Source organism: Phoxinus phoxinus, assembly GCF_949152265.1.
Source record: "Phoxinus phoxinus genome assembly, chromosome: 10".
NCBI classification, from domain to species: Eukaryota; Metazoa; Chordata; class Actinopteri; order Cypriniformes; family Leuciscidae; genus Phoxinus; species Phoxinus phoxinus.
This window is the reverse complement of record NC_136885.1, coordinates 33,250,603-33,265,705: the sequence shown is the minus strand read 5'-3', so window position 1 is coordinate 33,265,705 and position 15,103 is coordinate 33,250,603. Positions and strand designations below refer to the sequence as shown.

At 36.0% G+C, this 15,103-nt stretch overlaps 1 protein-coding gene across 2 annotated transcripts in view; it reads left to right on the top strand.

Moving 5' to 3' along the window:
• myom3 (myomesin 3) overlaps window positions 1-14,836 on the top strand; it is a 70,884-nt gene extending 56,048 nt beyond the window's left edge. For both annotated transcript variants that reach the window (XM_079627066.1, XM_079627067.1), the window contains exons 25-37: window positions 2,383-2,522; window positions 2,625-2,769; window positions 3,961-4,020; window positions 6,689-6,756; window positions 6,844-6,951; window positions 8,813-8,900; window positions 9,756-9,794; window positions 9,947-10,052; window positions 11,530-11,693; window positions 11,768-11,804; window positions 12,969-12,991; window positions 13,068-13,123; window positions 13,198-14,836. In XM_079627066.1, the coding sequence (XP_079483192.1) occupies window positions 2,383-2,522; window positions 2,625-2,769; window positions 3,961-4,020; window positions 6,689-6,756; window positions 6,844-6,951; window positions 8,813-8,900; window positions 9,756-9,794; window positions 9,947-10,052; window positions 11,530-11,693; window positions 11,768-11,804; window positions 12,969-12,991; window positions 13,068-13,123; window positions 13,198-13,464 (1,301 nt within the window). In that variant the 3' untranslated portion in view covers window positions 13,465-14,836. The remainder of the gene's footprint in view (window positions 1-2,382; window positions 2,523-2,624; window positions 2,770-3,960; window positions 4,021-6,688; window positions 6,757-6,843; window positions 6,952-8,812; window positions 8,901-9,755; window positions 9,795-9,946; window positions 10,053-11,529; window positions 11,694-11,767; window positions 11,805-12,968; window positions 12,992-13,067; window positions 13,124-13,197) is intronic.
• The last annotated feature ends 267 nt before the right edge of the window (window positions 14,837-15,103 follow it).

Genomic DNA, 15,103 nt, shown 5'->3' with positions numbered 1-15,103 from the left:
AGCACAACTGGAGCTACATGTGCAAAACTCTAACTACAGTCTGCACAGCAGCAGTTCATGTGGACCAAACTCTAGTTCGTTTTTCATAGCTTGAACACAGTTTTCAAAACTCTACACACGTATCCCATAACTTTAACCACAACCTGCACAACACTGTGGATTTACAGCACTTTGTTCAAATGCTAACACACTGCTGTCAAAACTGTGAACCACACATTCAAAACAGAATAGATTTCAGCCTTGTGTCTTTCAAACACTGCTGATGGCAATTTCAGCCGAAAAAGGTGAGATTTACATCCTTACAGTAAATGAGAACATTACAGGAATTTATTTTGTTTTGCAATTATAGAATATTTACTTATTTAAGTTTGACTGTAAAATATAGTTTTTACTGTATTACTGTATATACTGTAATATACAACAGAACCCAAAGGCTGGCCCCAACAGGAGGAAGAGGAAAAATATTTTCAGATGCGCAGGAAAATGCTATTGTCGCAGATTTCTGGTTTTGTACCTGCCTGCACATTCACTCTTCCTCAACCCAATAGAGGAGTTTTTTTCTGCCTGGAGGTGTAAAGTGTTTGGTCACCACCACCCACATGACCAAATGTTTCTTTTGGAAGCCATGCGTGCCGGATGTGAGGACACGAGTCCAGAGGACTACCAGGGAAGGATAAGGCACTCCAGAAGCTTCTTCCCCAGGTGCATGGCAAGAGAGAACATTAGATGTGATGTTGATGAAAACCTGTGTCCTGATGCTAGAGATAAGCAGGATTAGCCCCTCAATTATTTGTTTGAATTACATGTACTTTTAGTTACCTTTTTTTCCTCATTACTGTAATTTCATAAATAACTACAGACTATTGAAGCAAACTGCTATTTTTCATTTAACTTAAAGAATTATGTTCTAAAAATTTAAATAAATCATGTGAAAGAATGTCACTCTTTTCTTTGAAGAAAATATTACTTTGTATGAAGTCACTGAAATTGTTCAAACTGTAAAGATGACAAGTTTGTATTTTCTGCATTGGTGTTTGATGCTAGTGTTTTTACTCTCAGTGTGTTCTGAGTGACAGTGTGTGTTATCTCAGTGAGGGTTGTGCATAGTGTTTGGCTGCACTGAGCCTGTTTTGAGCCATGTGTTAAGAGTTGTGTTGCTTGGAGTGAGTTTTGCAGGTGATGTGAACTGTTTAGCTCAGGTGACTGTTGGTAGTGCAGAGAGTTTTGCACATGTAGCTCCAGTTGTGCTCACTGTCGTTTAGCAATCGAAAAAAACTGTAATACAGTAAAATATATATTTTACAGTCAAACTTACTGTAATATATATCTGTGTAAATATTCTATAATTGCAATACAAAATATATTCCTGTAATGTTCTCATTTACTGTAAGGATGTAAATCTCACCTGTTTCAGCTGAAGTTGCCATCAGCAGTGTTTGAAAGGCACAAGACTGAAATCTATTCTGTTTTGAATGTGTGGTTCACAGTTTTGACAGCAGTGTGTTAGCATTTGAACAAAGTGCTGTAAATCCACAGTGTTGTGCAGGTTGTGGTTACAGTCATGGGATAAGTGTGTAGAGTTTTGAAAACTGTGTTCAAGCAATGACAAACGAACTAGAGTTTGGTCCACATGAACTGCGGCTGTGCAGACTGTAGTTAGAGTTTTGCACATGTAGCTCCAGTTGTGCTCACTGTCGTTTAGCAATCGAAAAAAACTGTAATACTGTAAACAGGACCTTAGTTTGAGAGTGTAGGAAGACTCAGTCATCAGACTTCATTCGCAAAGCTTCAGAAAGATCTATAGTTTATAAGGACCTTAAAGAGATCGTTTCCATATGTGACCCTGGATCACAAAACCAGTCTGGAGTCGCACGGGTATATTTGTGGCAATAGCCAACAATACATTGTATGGGTCAAAATTATCGATTTTTCTTTTATGCCAAAAATCATTAGGATATTAAGTAAAGATCATGTTCCATGAATATATTTAGTAAATTTCCTACCGTAAATATATAAAACATTTATTTTTGTGAGTGAATGCAGCACAATCGTGAACATAAATGGCTTTAAAAGTGATTTTCTCAATGTTTCGATTTTTTGCACCCTCAGATTCCAGATTTTCAAATATCTCGGCCAAATATTGTCCTATCCTAACAAACCATACATCAATGGAAAGCTTATGTATTCAGCTTTCAGATGATATATACATCTCAATGTCAAAAAAATGACCCATTTGACTGGTTTTGTGGTCCAGGCCAGGGTCACATATTAAAAGAGAATGGGTGTGATGGCTTTGTGTGACAGACTGAGTGCTCATTTTTGCGTGAACTATTGTTTTAAATCTGTGTATGCACATAAAGCAATGTGTTCTTCATCTGTCAGTGATCTCTCTGAGGTCTGAAGGCTGGCAGGTGGACGTGTCGGAGCAGGGAAGAGTTCGTCTGTGGCTCCAGACAGAAGATCTCAGCAGCGCTGCGGTGCTTCGGCTCATCCTCAACGACGCCGAGATCTCCAGCACACCAGTAACCGCGACAGTCTCAGTAGATCTCCAGCTTAACAGTCATTACATCGGTGACTTGCTAAAGAGCTGTGTGTGTGTGTGTGTGTGTGTGTGTGTCCTGCAGGCCCGTAAGATTAACTTTGACAAGGCACAAGGTCTGCTGGAGATCCTGTTTGATCAAATCTCAAAAGAAGACGAGGGTTCGTACACCGCGCAGCTCAAAGACGGACGGGCCAAGAACCAGTTCACACTGGTGTTAGTGGATAAGAGTATGTTTGCAATGTTACTTTATAACATTAATCCACAAAGCTGTTCCGCAGGGGAAACTGTATTTGATTAAACAAATATATTGTAGAATAGGAAGCAGTGGAATTTTTTTTTACATCACCAGAAATATGAAGCAGCACGAATGTTTTCAACACTGATAATAATTTCTTGAGCGACAAATCATCATATTAGAATAATTTCTGTAGGATCATGTGACACTGAAGACTGGAGTAATGATGCTGAAAATTCAGCTTTGATCACAGGAATAAATTACATTTTACAATATATTCACATGGAAAACTTATTTTCATTTGTAGTAATATTTCACAGTATTACTGTTTTTACTGTATTTTTAAAAATGTTGAATGGTAGCCTAATGTATATTTGTATATTCATTTTATATACACTTTTATTTTCAGACGTTTAGAGTCTCTTCTGCTCACCAAAACTGCATTTATTTTATAAAAAATACAGTTACAACAGTAATACTGTGAAATATTACAAAATAACTGTTTCATATTATAATATTTAATGCAAAGCTGTATTTTCAGCATCATTACTCCAGTCTTCAGTGTCACATGATCCTACAGAAATCTTTCTAATATGATGATTTGCTGCTTAAGAAACATTTCTGATTATTATCATATTTTTGTGGAAACTGTGATACAGTTTTTTCAGAATTCTGTAATGAATAGAAAGTTCAGAAGAACAGCATTTGGTTGAAATAGAAATACAAATTACTCATTAAAAATGGCCAGAATGTATTTATTTGGGGATTTTCTCTTTATAATAAATGTATAAAAAGCATTATCAATCAAGATTTAGTAGATGTTTTTATTTTTTTTACAATTTGTAATTTTGTTTAGAACAAAAAATTGTTGTTCCCGACACCAAACATTTTACAATTGAGAATAACCACGTTTTTCTGAAAGCTTTTTTAATCAGATTTTATACCATGAACTGAAAGTAGGTATCATGACCAAACCAGGTATTGTTTCAGAATTTTAATTCAAAGAAAGGTAAAAAAAAAAAATTTTAATGAAGTTCATTGTCATTTTTCAAATTCAGAGTAAATTTTTTTCTGATCTATCTGGCGACGGGCTGAAGGTCATACTGAATATTTCTATATTACTTGACTTGAATATTTCTCCAGATTTAACATTAATTCTTCTGTTGTATTGTTTGTTTGTCAGAGTTTCGGGACACACTGGCCAAATCTGAGGCCAACAGACGAAACTGGAAGAGAAAGTCGGGTGAGTCGACAAAACAGATCTAGAGCCAATAACAGATGCACAGAGAAACCATGTCAACTGATGCACACATATATGAACAAAGTCAATTGACCCTTCGGGAGCTTGATTGACAGGTGATCTGACCAATCATACTTCGCCATCCGCCATTTTGTCCGACAAAGCAGTCAGGAGAGTTAGTAGATTAACATGGGAGGATTTGAACTTGAGAAGCGGAGTGTACTGACGTCTTTCCGCGGTTAAAACAACATTCCTTCTGATGTTCATTCATGTTTATTTGATGCTATAAATGAACTAGAAGGAAGACATGATCGGTTCACGAGCAGCTTTAACTGAGGCGACACAGCGACAATATATACCTCTAGGAACAATATATACCGCCACAAAACGGTATATATTGTTTACATTTCTTTTAAAAAATGACCAAATTTGAAAGGTGAGACTTTGTTTAATGAAGTTCCTAAACGTAAGTTAGGGAGGAGTGAGCCAATCTAATCTTTCAATCAACAGCCTGAGTATATAAGCAGCCGCTTACCTCTCTCTAGCATCAGCTGTTCCAGTGTCCCTCCACCTCCCCAAACTCCACTTTCATCTTAGGTACCTTGCCCTTCAATTATCATATCCTACATTTAGTGGACAGCAAGCCAAATAAGTTTAACCTAATATCTTAAAGATTTTATGGCCAAACAAATTCGTTAAATATGTTTAATATCAAAAGTAACCAAAAAGTAACTGGTCTGGCCTGTCTGTCAGCGTGTTGTCAGTGTCCTCTCTGCTCCGCGATGTATTTTTCACTGCGTGAGAACATGGTGTGGCGTGAGAGCGGCGTAGCTTGACGGACATAGCGACAGTAACTAAGGGGGGCGGGACTTTGCGAACGCTCAATTACGAGAAGCTCTCATGCAACCGGGACTTTACAATTGTTAACACTTTACAGCAAGGTCTCATTTTTGAACAATGCATAAGCTAACTTAAAATAACAATAAACAATATTATTAAGCATTTATTAAAGTTAGTTAGTAAAAAATAGAATTGTTCATTGTTTGATCATGTTAGTTAGTTCACAGTGCATTAACTAATGTTAACAGATAAAACTGTTAAATTTTTTTTAGTAAATGTTAGTTAACATAAATCAAGGTTATTAGATGCTTTAGAAGTATTTTTCATTGTTAGTTCATGTTAACTAATGGAAACTGTGTAGCATAATATATATATATTTTTAACTATGACAATGTTGCCTTGGCTTTTGGCTTGCTTATTTGGAGACATTTAATATTCAACAATATTATTGATCTGCCTCACTTAAGGTGGACGATGACAATTTTCTAGGGATGTCCCGATACCGATACTTAAATTTTTGGTACTCTCCGATACCGTAACCGATACCTGTATTTTTTATTTTCAATTCATTTTTAATTCATGCATTTGTAAGTTTTAAATGTATTGGTAGAGAAACCAAAAGATTATCATTCATATTAGTTGTTTATTAAATTTAAACTTAATTTGTTCATCAAATCTATATATTTAATGCACTGCATATTCATTAGTGTATAAATTAAATATAGATGGATGTTTTTGTAAAGTTAAAAAAAGTAGCCTATTTAGTCAAGAGCAGTGAGTAATTTATTTGTCCTTTGTTTGATTAACATTAAAACACAGCAGCAGATTAATTAAACTACTGCCCCTTTAAGACCGAACACACAGACCCCATTTGAATTATACTGTCTACGTTCACTTGAGATATAACAGACTTTGTTTATTAGGATACTCGCCAAGACGGACGTTTTTACATAGTTTTGTGTGAATTCATCCGTACAAGCGCAAGACGTGAAAGACTTCAATTCAGTGTTCGCGCACTGAGACGCTGGTTTTCGGGGCGCGCACTTTGGATGTTTGAAGTTCATGTAACTTCTTGACCTGCAAATGTCCTGTAATAATGCAGGCAACCACTCGTTAAACATAAATAAGGTAACAGTTCATGTTTTACTTACATATTCGATTTAGTTTTAATCCAAATAACACGTGCCGAGTGAACGATCAGCAATCAAGAGCATTCAACAGAAGTGCTCTCTCTCTCTCTCTCTCTCTCTCTCTCTCTCTCTCTCTCTCTCTCTCAATGGTCAGTTAACGTTGATAATAAGCTACATGCCTCGTTTTACCTTCTTTGCCATTGACATCCGACTGAACTACTAACTTTCCACTGACGTCTGATGCGCTCGACCAGCTCGCGCGTCTGTGCCGGGGCGCGCTCAATCCACTGCGCGTTTTTCTCTTATCAGCTCGCGCACCACATCTATATAGGCGTTACTATATTCTGTTTAATATCTCAATAATAAGATATATTTACTTGATAAACAGCCTTCTTTTTTAATAATTTCTGTTGTCAGTGTTTCTTTGTCTGGACACAAACACTGTACACACGCTGCCTGGTATCGGTTGTTGGTATCGGGACATTTTTACGAGTACTACGAGTATATGAGGTCCGTATCAGTCCGATACTGGTATCGGTATCGGTGCATCCCTACAATTTTCTAATAGAAACAACTTTGTTGTATTATTTTCATGTTATCACTGTGAAGCTGCTTTGATACAATCTGTATTGTAAAAAGCGCTATATAAATAAAGATGACTTGACTTGACAATCAAATGTTTCTCGGTTTTGTTTTCCAAGGTCCCCATTTCGAGGAGTTTTTGTCATGGACAGTAACCTCTGATTGTGAAATGATTATAAAGTGCAAGGTAATGATATTTATTCACTAATGATGACAATACATCGCCATTTAAAGCGCCAACCCGTTGTGTGTGTGTGTGTGTGTGCGGCTGCAGGTCACTAACGTAAACAAAGACACGTGTCTGAAGTGGTTTAAGGACGGAGTGGAGCTTTCTCAGGCCGTGTTCGAGCCCTCGGGTGTCAGCACCTTCACCGTCCCGCAGGTACCATCACATCCACACAAATCCATGAGACATGACGGAAAACATCAGGAAAAATGTTAAAGTCCCCCTGTGGTGAAAATCAAGCTTTTAATGTCATGTTTGTAATGTGCTTTAAAGGAACACTCCATCTCCCCTAGAGTTAAACAGTTTTACCATTTTTGAATCCATTCAGCCGATCTCCGGGTCTGGCGCGGTAGCACTTTTAGCATAGATCATTGAAGCGGATTAGACTGTTAGCATCGCTCTCAAAAAAATGACCAAAGAGTTTCGATATTTTTCCTATTTAAAACTTGACTCTTCTGTAGTTACATCGTGTACTAAGACCGACAGAAAATGAAAAGTTGCGATTTTCTAGGCCGATATGACTAGGAACTATACTCTCATCTCTCATTCTGTCGGTCTTAGTACACGATGTAACTACAGAAGAGTCAAGTTTTAAATAGTAAAAATATCGAAACTCTTTGGTCATGTTTTTGAGAGAGATGCTAACGGTCTAATCGGATTCAATGATCTATGCTAAGCTATGCTAAAAGTGCTACCGCCAGACCCAGAGATCGGCTGAATGGATTCGAAAACGGTAAAACTCAACTGTTTAACTCTAGGGGAGTTGGGAAGTGAGCCTATATTTTTCTAAAAAAAGTGGAGTGTTCCTTTAAGACAAAGCGTGTGCAAATGCATAAGTCAACACCATTGCTGAGTATTTTCTCCTTAAAGCAACACTAAAGATTATTTTGTACCTTAAAATAATGCTTTCAAAATCGTATCAGTGGTTCATCAAGTCGTAACAGGGTGAAAGGCACTTATGGATTCGCTTTGTAGTCCTCTATCGGCTATAACCACACTATGCAAGTTTGCCAGATCGGGTCGCGTTTCTGTAGTTCGAATGAGACATAAGAAAACTACAAATTTGACTTGCTTTACGGCAAGCGTTACAATTGCCGATATGTGGAGCAAGGCTCGTTTCTGATGTCGCAATACATCATACTTTCCTAAAATCATGCAACGTACTCCACCTTGTCTGTGGATATCGCTCATTCCAAAGCCGGTGCTGGATAAACAGCGAGCGTGCGTGCGACGGTAGGCTAAATTATTTACGACAGCGGTAATGGACAATACCGCTTCCAACCTGTAGGGGGACCGAAGAGGAAAAGTGCTTTAGTGTTGCTTTAAAACTGCAGTGAACCAAAGACAGTCTCAAAAACACGGTTTGAAATCGCTGGTGTTTCTGACATCACAAACTACCTTGTAACCAATCAGATCAACATGTGATCGATTACCAGTGGATCTCTGAGTGAGTGAGTTGAGGCGGGGCTCATTTGCATATTCATAGAACCACGTATACTAAATGAGGCAAGGGTGTCGAGTTACATCAAGCTATTTTAAGGCATGAAGATTTTTTTCAAGGAAAAAACATCTCAATATGTAATTTTGGTGATCAAATGAGTTTTAAGGGATAAAGTTATTGACTACAGGGGGACTTTAAGGGTTCAGTACGAGTTCAACAGAGTTTGTGGCATAATGTCAGAAAATCACTAGAATTATAAGGCAGACTTAGAATTACAGCTGCATAAGAAACTGATTTTTACTGAAAACTTCATGGAGCTGCTTTGGCTATTACACAAATAATAAATAAAAAAAGTTGAAATAATTTTCTGTGGTAATCAATGTTCTGCCACACATTTTGTCAATAAATCTTAACCTGTACGGAACCCGGAACATTCCGATAACTCAGCGTCTAATTGGCTGATAGAGGAGAATTCCTTCCACCAATCTTCCTGGCACTTGCCGATTAAAGGGCTATTAGTGCGTAATTGAGCCTGGAATAAGACTGACCCGTGTGTTATTCGTCATGATGGCTCAGGTGACGAGGAAAGAGTTGGGTGTGTACAGCGCTGTAGTGAGCGACAGCAGAGGAGAAGATGACAGTGTCCTGGAGCTGATAGATGATGGTGAGGAGAACATCATCTTCACTGTCTGTCACCTCACTCTCACGCCATACATATATATATATATATTCAATTATTATAATTGAAATACATTTTTACATTTTCTAGAGTAGGCTACTAGCAAAATAGTATCATATAAATTATATATGTACCGGTAATATATATATATATATATAGAGAGTGTGTGTGTGTGTGTGTGCTTACTGAAATAATTTTCATTTTCATATATATTATTTATGATACTATCTATTGCTAGTACTCTAGAAAATTGAAAAATGTATTTAAATTAAAATAATTATATATATATATAAGCTGCTATTGTATTGTAAGTGATTTATTTTTAGTGTTTAGTGTTTATATAAATTTATATATTTTACCGTGGTTAAGGGGTTTTAGGTTTACTCCAGACCTGTAGTAAAATCACAGTAATGAACGGACTATTCTAATGTGCAGTAATACTTCTATTTGGAGATGATTTGATATCAGAATGTTTTTTAAATAAAAATGTCAGTGACACTTTACAATAAGGTTCCATTTGCTAATATTAATTAACAATGAAAAGATAATGTATTCATCTTAGTTCATATCAATTTCAACATTTACTAATACATTTTTAAAATAAAATAATTTATGTATCTTAGTTCATATTCATTTCAACATTTACTAAAACATTATTAAATTCAAAAGTTGTATATGTTATGGACCTGAGCTGACATGAACAAAGAACAGTTCTGTTCTTATCAACTAATGTTAACAAAGATAAATAAATACTGTATTGCTCATTAATCGTTAATGCATAAACTGATGGGACTTTGTTTAAAAGTGACTAATGTGATCTTTTGTTTCTGTTTTCCTCAGAATTCGAGCGTATGGTGCAGCAGCTCAATAAACAGTGTGGTGGGTGTATGTCATGATGTTTCAGATGCTCATGCGATGTCATAGTTAGTAATGTAATCTCGGTCCTGTGTGTGTGTGTGTGTGTGTGTGTGTGTGTGTGTGTGTGTGTGTGTGTGTGTGTGTGTGTGTGTGTGTGTGTGTGTGTCCCACAGCGCTCTCTGCTGGTCCAGTGTGGATCCAGTGCACTGGTCAGGGCTTCAAGCTTTACTGCTCCCTCAAATACTACATGAGCTGCATGAAGACCAGCTGGCACTTCAAGTGAGTTTCTATACGGTTGAGGATGTATATGGAAGATTTCTGCTTCCGATTTCACATTACCAAATCTTTTAGTACTTCAAATGAAGCCAAATAACTGATCCGTACTAAGAAACAAGCGCGCGCGCAGCCATCTTTAGAATTTCGTCTTTGAACTTCCGTTTTTGAGCTATCTCTGTATATTTCCATGGTTTCGCTGTCGAAGAGTGATTATCTAGTGAAGTGGATTTACTTATTGTAAAGTTCTTGTTACTTATTGTAGAGGTAGCGATCAAAATAGAGTAAACCACCTTTTAAATGTAAATTGACGTTTCAAATAAAGATGTCAATTACACCAGTAGGTGGCGACAAGAGACTGATCAAAAATGTATTTACCTTTTAACCATTCATTCAAGATTTATGTGAAGTCTTCTGAGTGAGTCATTGTCATTGAATCAACCATTCAAAAAGAGAATTTCAAATTAAATATTTTTTTCAATAGACTGTCGCCAATGAACATTTTGTCAGAATCTCAAGTCAATTACAAGCTATTTTGTTTAGTTCTCTGTTCAGAATCATGGGAGAATCGTGATCTCTATTTGAAACAACAACAAAATTGTGATTCTCAATTTAGCCAGAATCGTGCTCTACTACATAAAAAATACTAAACAAATAAAGACTGATCCATCTGAGCTATATGCACATTCATTTTATGGCTTTATGGTTTTTATTCCTCTACCAAAATTGCAGGAAAAAATATAAAAATGTGTCAGTTAGCTCAGTTCAGGGTTATTATAGTTAACTAGTACTAAAACCATAAAAATTAAATGTTTTTATTTCAGTTAGTTTAACTTGATGTACTAAAATAACAAAAACTTAAACTGAAATAAAAATTCATAAAATTATAGAGACAAAAATTACTAAAACTTTAAGTAAAATATAAAGACAAGATAAAAATCTAATTCAAAATAGTAATAAAAAAACGATGTGACCCCGGACTACAAAACCAGTCACACGGGTACATTTTTTTAAATTGAGACGTATACATAATCTAAAAGCTGAATAAATAAGCTTTCCATTGATGTATGGTTTGTTAGGATAGGACAATATTTGGCTGAGATACAACTATTGAAAATCTGAAATCTGAGGGGGCAAAAAAATCGAAACATTGAGAAAATTTGCTTTAAAGTTGTGCATTTATGTTCACGATTGTGCTGCATTCACTCACAAAAATACATGTTTTATATATTTACGGTAGGAAATTTACTAAATATCTTCATGGAACATGATCTTTACTTAATATCCTAATGATTTTTGGCATAAAAGAAAAATTTATAATTTTGACCCGTACAATGTATAGTTGGCTATTGCCACAAATATACCCGTGCGTCATGTGACTGGTTTTGTGGTCCAGGGTCACACATCATCTCAATGACACTAAAATAACTCCGGCTCATTCAATGCCTTTTCTCCTTTGATGGCTTGATTGTGTCCCTGACAGAGACAAGAGAGTGGACTGTGAGGAGCGGGGCCGGCCCGGCAGCAGCATGCAGAAGGTCTGGATTGAGATCGTTGGCCCCAGTGAAAGCGATAAAGGGAAGTACACCCTGGAGATGTTCGACGGGCTGGAAACACACCAGCGCTCTCTGGATCTGTCTGGACAAGGTACAGTCACCAAACATGCGAGTCGAGCAGGACGAGGAAGCCTGAAGCCTAAAACCTCTCTTTCTTCTCTGTAGCTTTTGCAGATGCTTTGCTGGAATACCAGAGGCTAAAGTAAGTGAAGATGCTTTTGAATATTCATCAGCTGAATTTAACCTTTGACCCATCGCTAAGCTCCACCCTTTTTGGTTACTGTTGCTATGCTAACTCAGACCAACTTTATAGAACATTCCATTAGAAAGAAAGATGATTTCTGTGAACAGTGTGATCTTTCAGTAAAATAATAATAACATGTGCTCATAAAGTGGTAAGAACTGATTGGATCTTATTCCTAATACAGTATATGTGGTGAAACTAATATATTATATAGACTCATTACATGCAAGTGAGATATTTCAAGCCTTTATTTGTTATCATTTTGATGATTATGAAAACCCCAAATTTAAAATAATAATATTGTGAAAAGGTTTTCATAAGCTGTAAGCCATAATCATCAAAATTATCAAGTACTTGAATTAAATAAATTATTAAAATAAAATATAAAAAACTAAAACTTTTTTTATTTCAGCTGAACTTGATGTACTAAAATAACTAGTACATCAGTGGTAAATTATATAAATATATAATAAAATATAATGTGTTCAAAATGTTTTAATTTTGTCAAAATATAAATAAGATATAATATAGGCAAAAATAAAATATACGGTAATTTACAAAAAAATAATTGGATTGAAAATGAATTGACGTTACAAAACACTATTTTTTATTTTTTTTTTATTTTAGTAATGTAAGTAAAAATGAAAGTGGTTTCACTTATTTTTTTAAATGAATCATTACATCTTTTTCTTTATACTTATTGTAAGGTTATAATATTACTTTATATCTCTCACTAAAAAAAACTTTAGTGGTATTCAGGTGAATATAGTATAATATAATAATTATTTACAAAAAAATTTATTGAATTGAAAAGAAATTGTGACATTGCAAAACTTTATCTACATTTTATCTACTCTTTTAAGAAATTTGTAATGTAAGTAACAATATTATATACACTATATATATATATATATATATATATATATATATACATACATGCATATATATATATATATATATATATATATATATATATATATATATATATATATAGTTAAATCTAACATTTTACCAGTTATTTACAAAAATAAAATCTTCCGCTAATAAACGTTCAGTGGTGTTCAGGTGAAAGTCTGCAAACTCATTCTCTGTATAATTATATTGTTTTGTCTTCATTCACAGGCAAGTGGACTTTGCTGAGAAGAGTAAGTATTGGTTTGTCGTCATGATTCTAGCAAAGCACTTACACACTTCATCATAATAACTGTCCATCTCTGACAGATCGAGCCAAAGTCACGAAGGGTCTTCCTGATGTGGTGGCCATAATGGAGGAGAAGGTACGTCTCCATCACTTCTGTGTTTCATTGACTCTCCTCTTCAGCTCACACAATCCTTCTGTCCTTCTCTTCAGTCTCTTTGCCTGACGTGTTTTGCCGATGGCGACCCAGTGCCGGAAATGTTCTGGCTAAAGAACGACAGAGAAATCCTCTCCGGCGGCCAGTATAACATTACAAACGAGAATAAATCCTCCACGCTCACTATAAACCACGTGACCATGGAGGACTCGGGCAACTATAGCATCTTTGTACGCAATAAACACGGCTCGCAGACGGTTCCCGTGACCGTGAGTGTGTATAAACAAGGTGAAAAGCCTCGAGCAGACGCAGTGCAACTGTAAATCAGTAACACCAGGACAAACTCAGCGTTTTTAAAGGGGTGATGAACTAAGAAATCAAATGTTCCTTGAGCTTTTGACATATAAGAGGTCATCATAGTATAAGAATATCCTGTAAGTTTCAGAACTGAAAACTTCCTTGTTAGTCCAATAAAAGCTTTTATTGACACCAGGCACAGCGAACGACAGGTTTTTCAAAATGGGGATCTCTGACGTCAAAGGGTATCAAACCATAGATATACATAATAAAGGCTAGATGTCTTACGGCGGAGTCTCTAACGGCATCACCCGGCGGCCATCTTGTCACAGGCAAGCTTTCTGTAAGGTGAGTGATCTGCACGAACACAAATACTCTTATCTCGCTGAAATCTTGACGGATTTACAAACGGTTTGGTTTCTTACAAACATTATTTACGTGGCTATAATTCTGGATGCTTGAACATGTTGAAATATATAATATTATAATTATTCATAAGTACGCAGTGTCATAACTACATCTCTGACGTTTATAACAAACCAATCCGTTTGAAAATCGGTAGAAAATTTAGCAAGTTATGGTTATTTTAAAAGCACCATTTAAACAATGTTACGAGTGAGCGAGCTGACTGTGACAAGATGGCCGCCAGGTGCGGACGTCGACCTCCATTGGCCAGCAGCGCGGACGAGACCTCTAGCCTTTATTATGTATTACTATGTATCAAACCCCGCCTCCGCAGAAGAAGATCGACGCCTACTTCAACACCGCCTGTTTAGCCCCGCCCACCGATTCACACATTACATGAAACTCATTATAATATGGAAAACTGTTATCCATTCATAGCTGTGGGCGTTTACTTCCAAGTCTTCAATGCGGCACGCCCATAAAAACCGGAGCTTGGCTCAAAACCAGGGTAGGAAATAGCCTATTACTTATTCATTTTGATGTTTTTGAATGTAAAAACCAAGCGAATGTCATAAGTTGACCTCAGACAGCAATATAAAAAAAATTAAAAAGCTAGTTCATGACTCTTTAAAGTCAACAGTGATTTCTAAGCTGGAAGCTTGTTTCTGACACGGAATAAAACATTTAAAATTATTTTTAAAATTTATCTCACAATTCAGACTTTTTTTCTCTGATAAAAATTCACAATTGCAAGAAAAAAGTCAGAATTGTGAGATAAAAAGTCGTAATTACCTTTTTTCTTTTTTATTCTGTGGCAAAAACTAGCTTGCCTTATTTCCATGGCATGTGTGTGTTGATTTTGGAGTGTGAAGGACTGTTAATGGTGCTTCAGAAAGCAATGTCCTAAGACTGATCTGATTTCATTTGTGGTTTGTTTCCTCTGATTTATCCTGTGATTTATCCTCTTACAGAATAAAATGCAAATTAAACCTGTTTCTCTCTCTCTCTCTCTTCATTAACTAAATAAATCATCAGGGAATAAAAGTGGACAGTGAACTTTGATCAGATTGACTGTGAACACACTTTCCAGTTGCATTACAATAATGTCACCATCAAAAAATATTATTTTTTTTGCCAGTTCATGGATAGATGTTTCGTCTGCTGATATTTCATAATAGAGAGATCGAGGCCTGTTGCATCTATCATTATGCAATCCTGGGCTGAATCTTTTGAACAGATAGAAAGCAAACTCCACAGTCC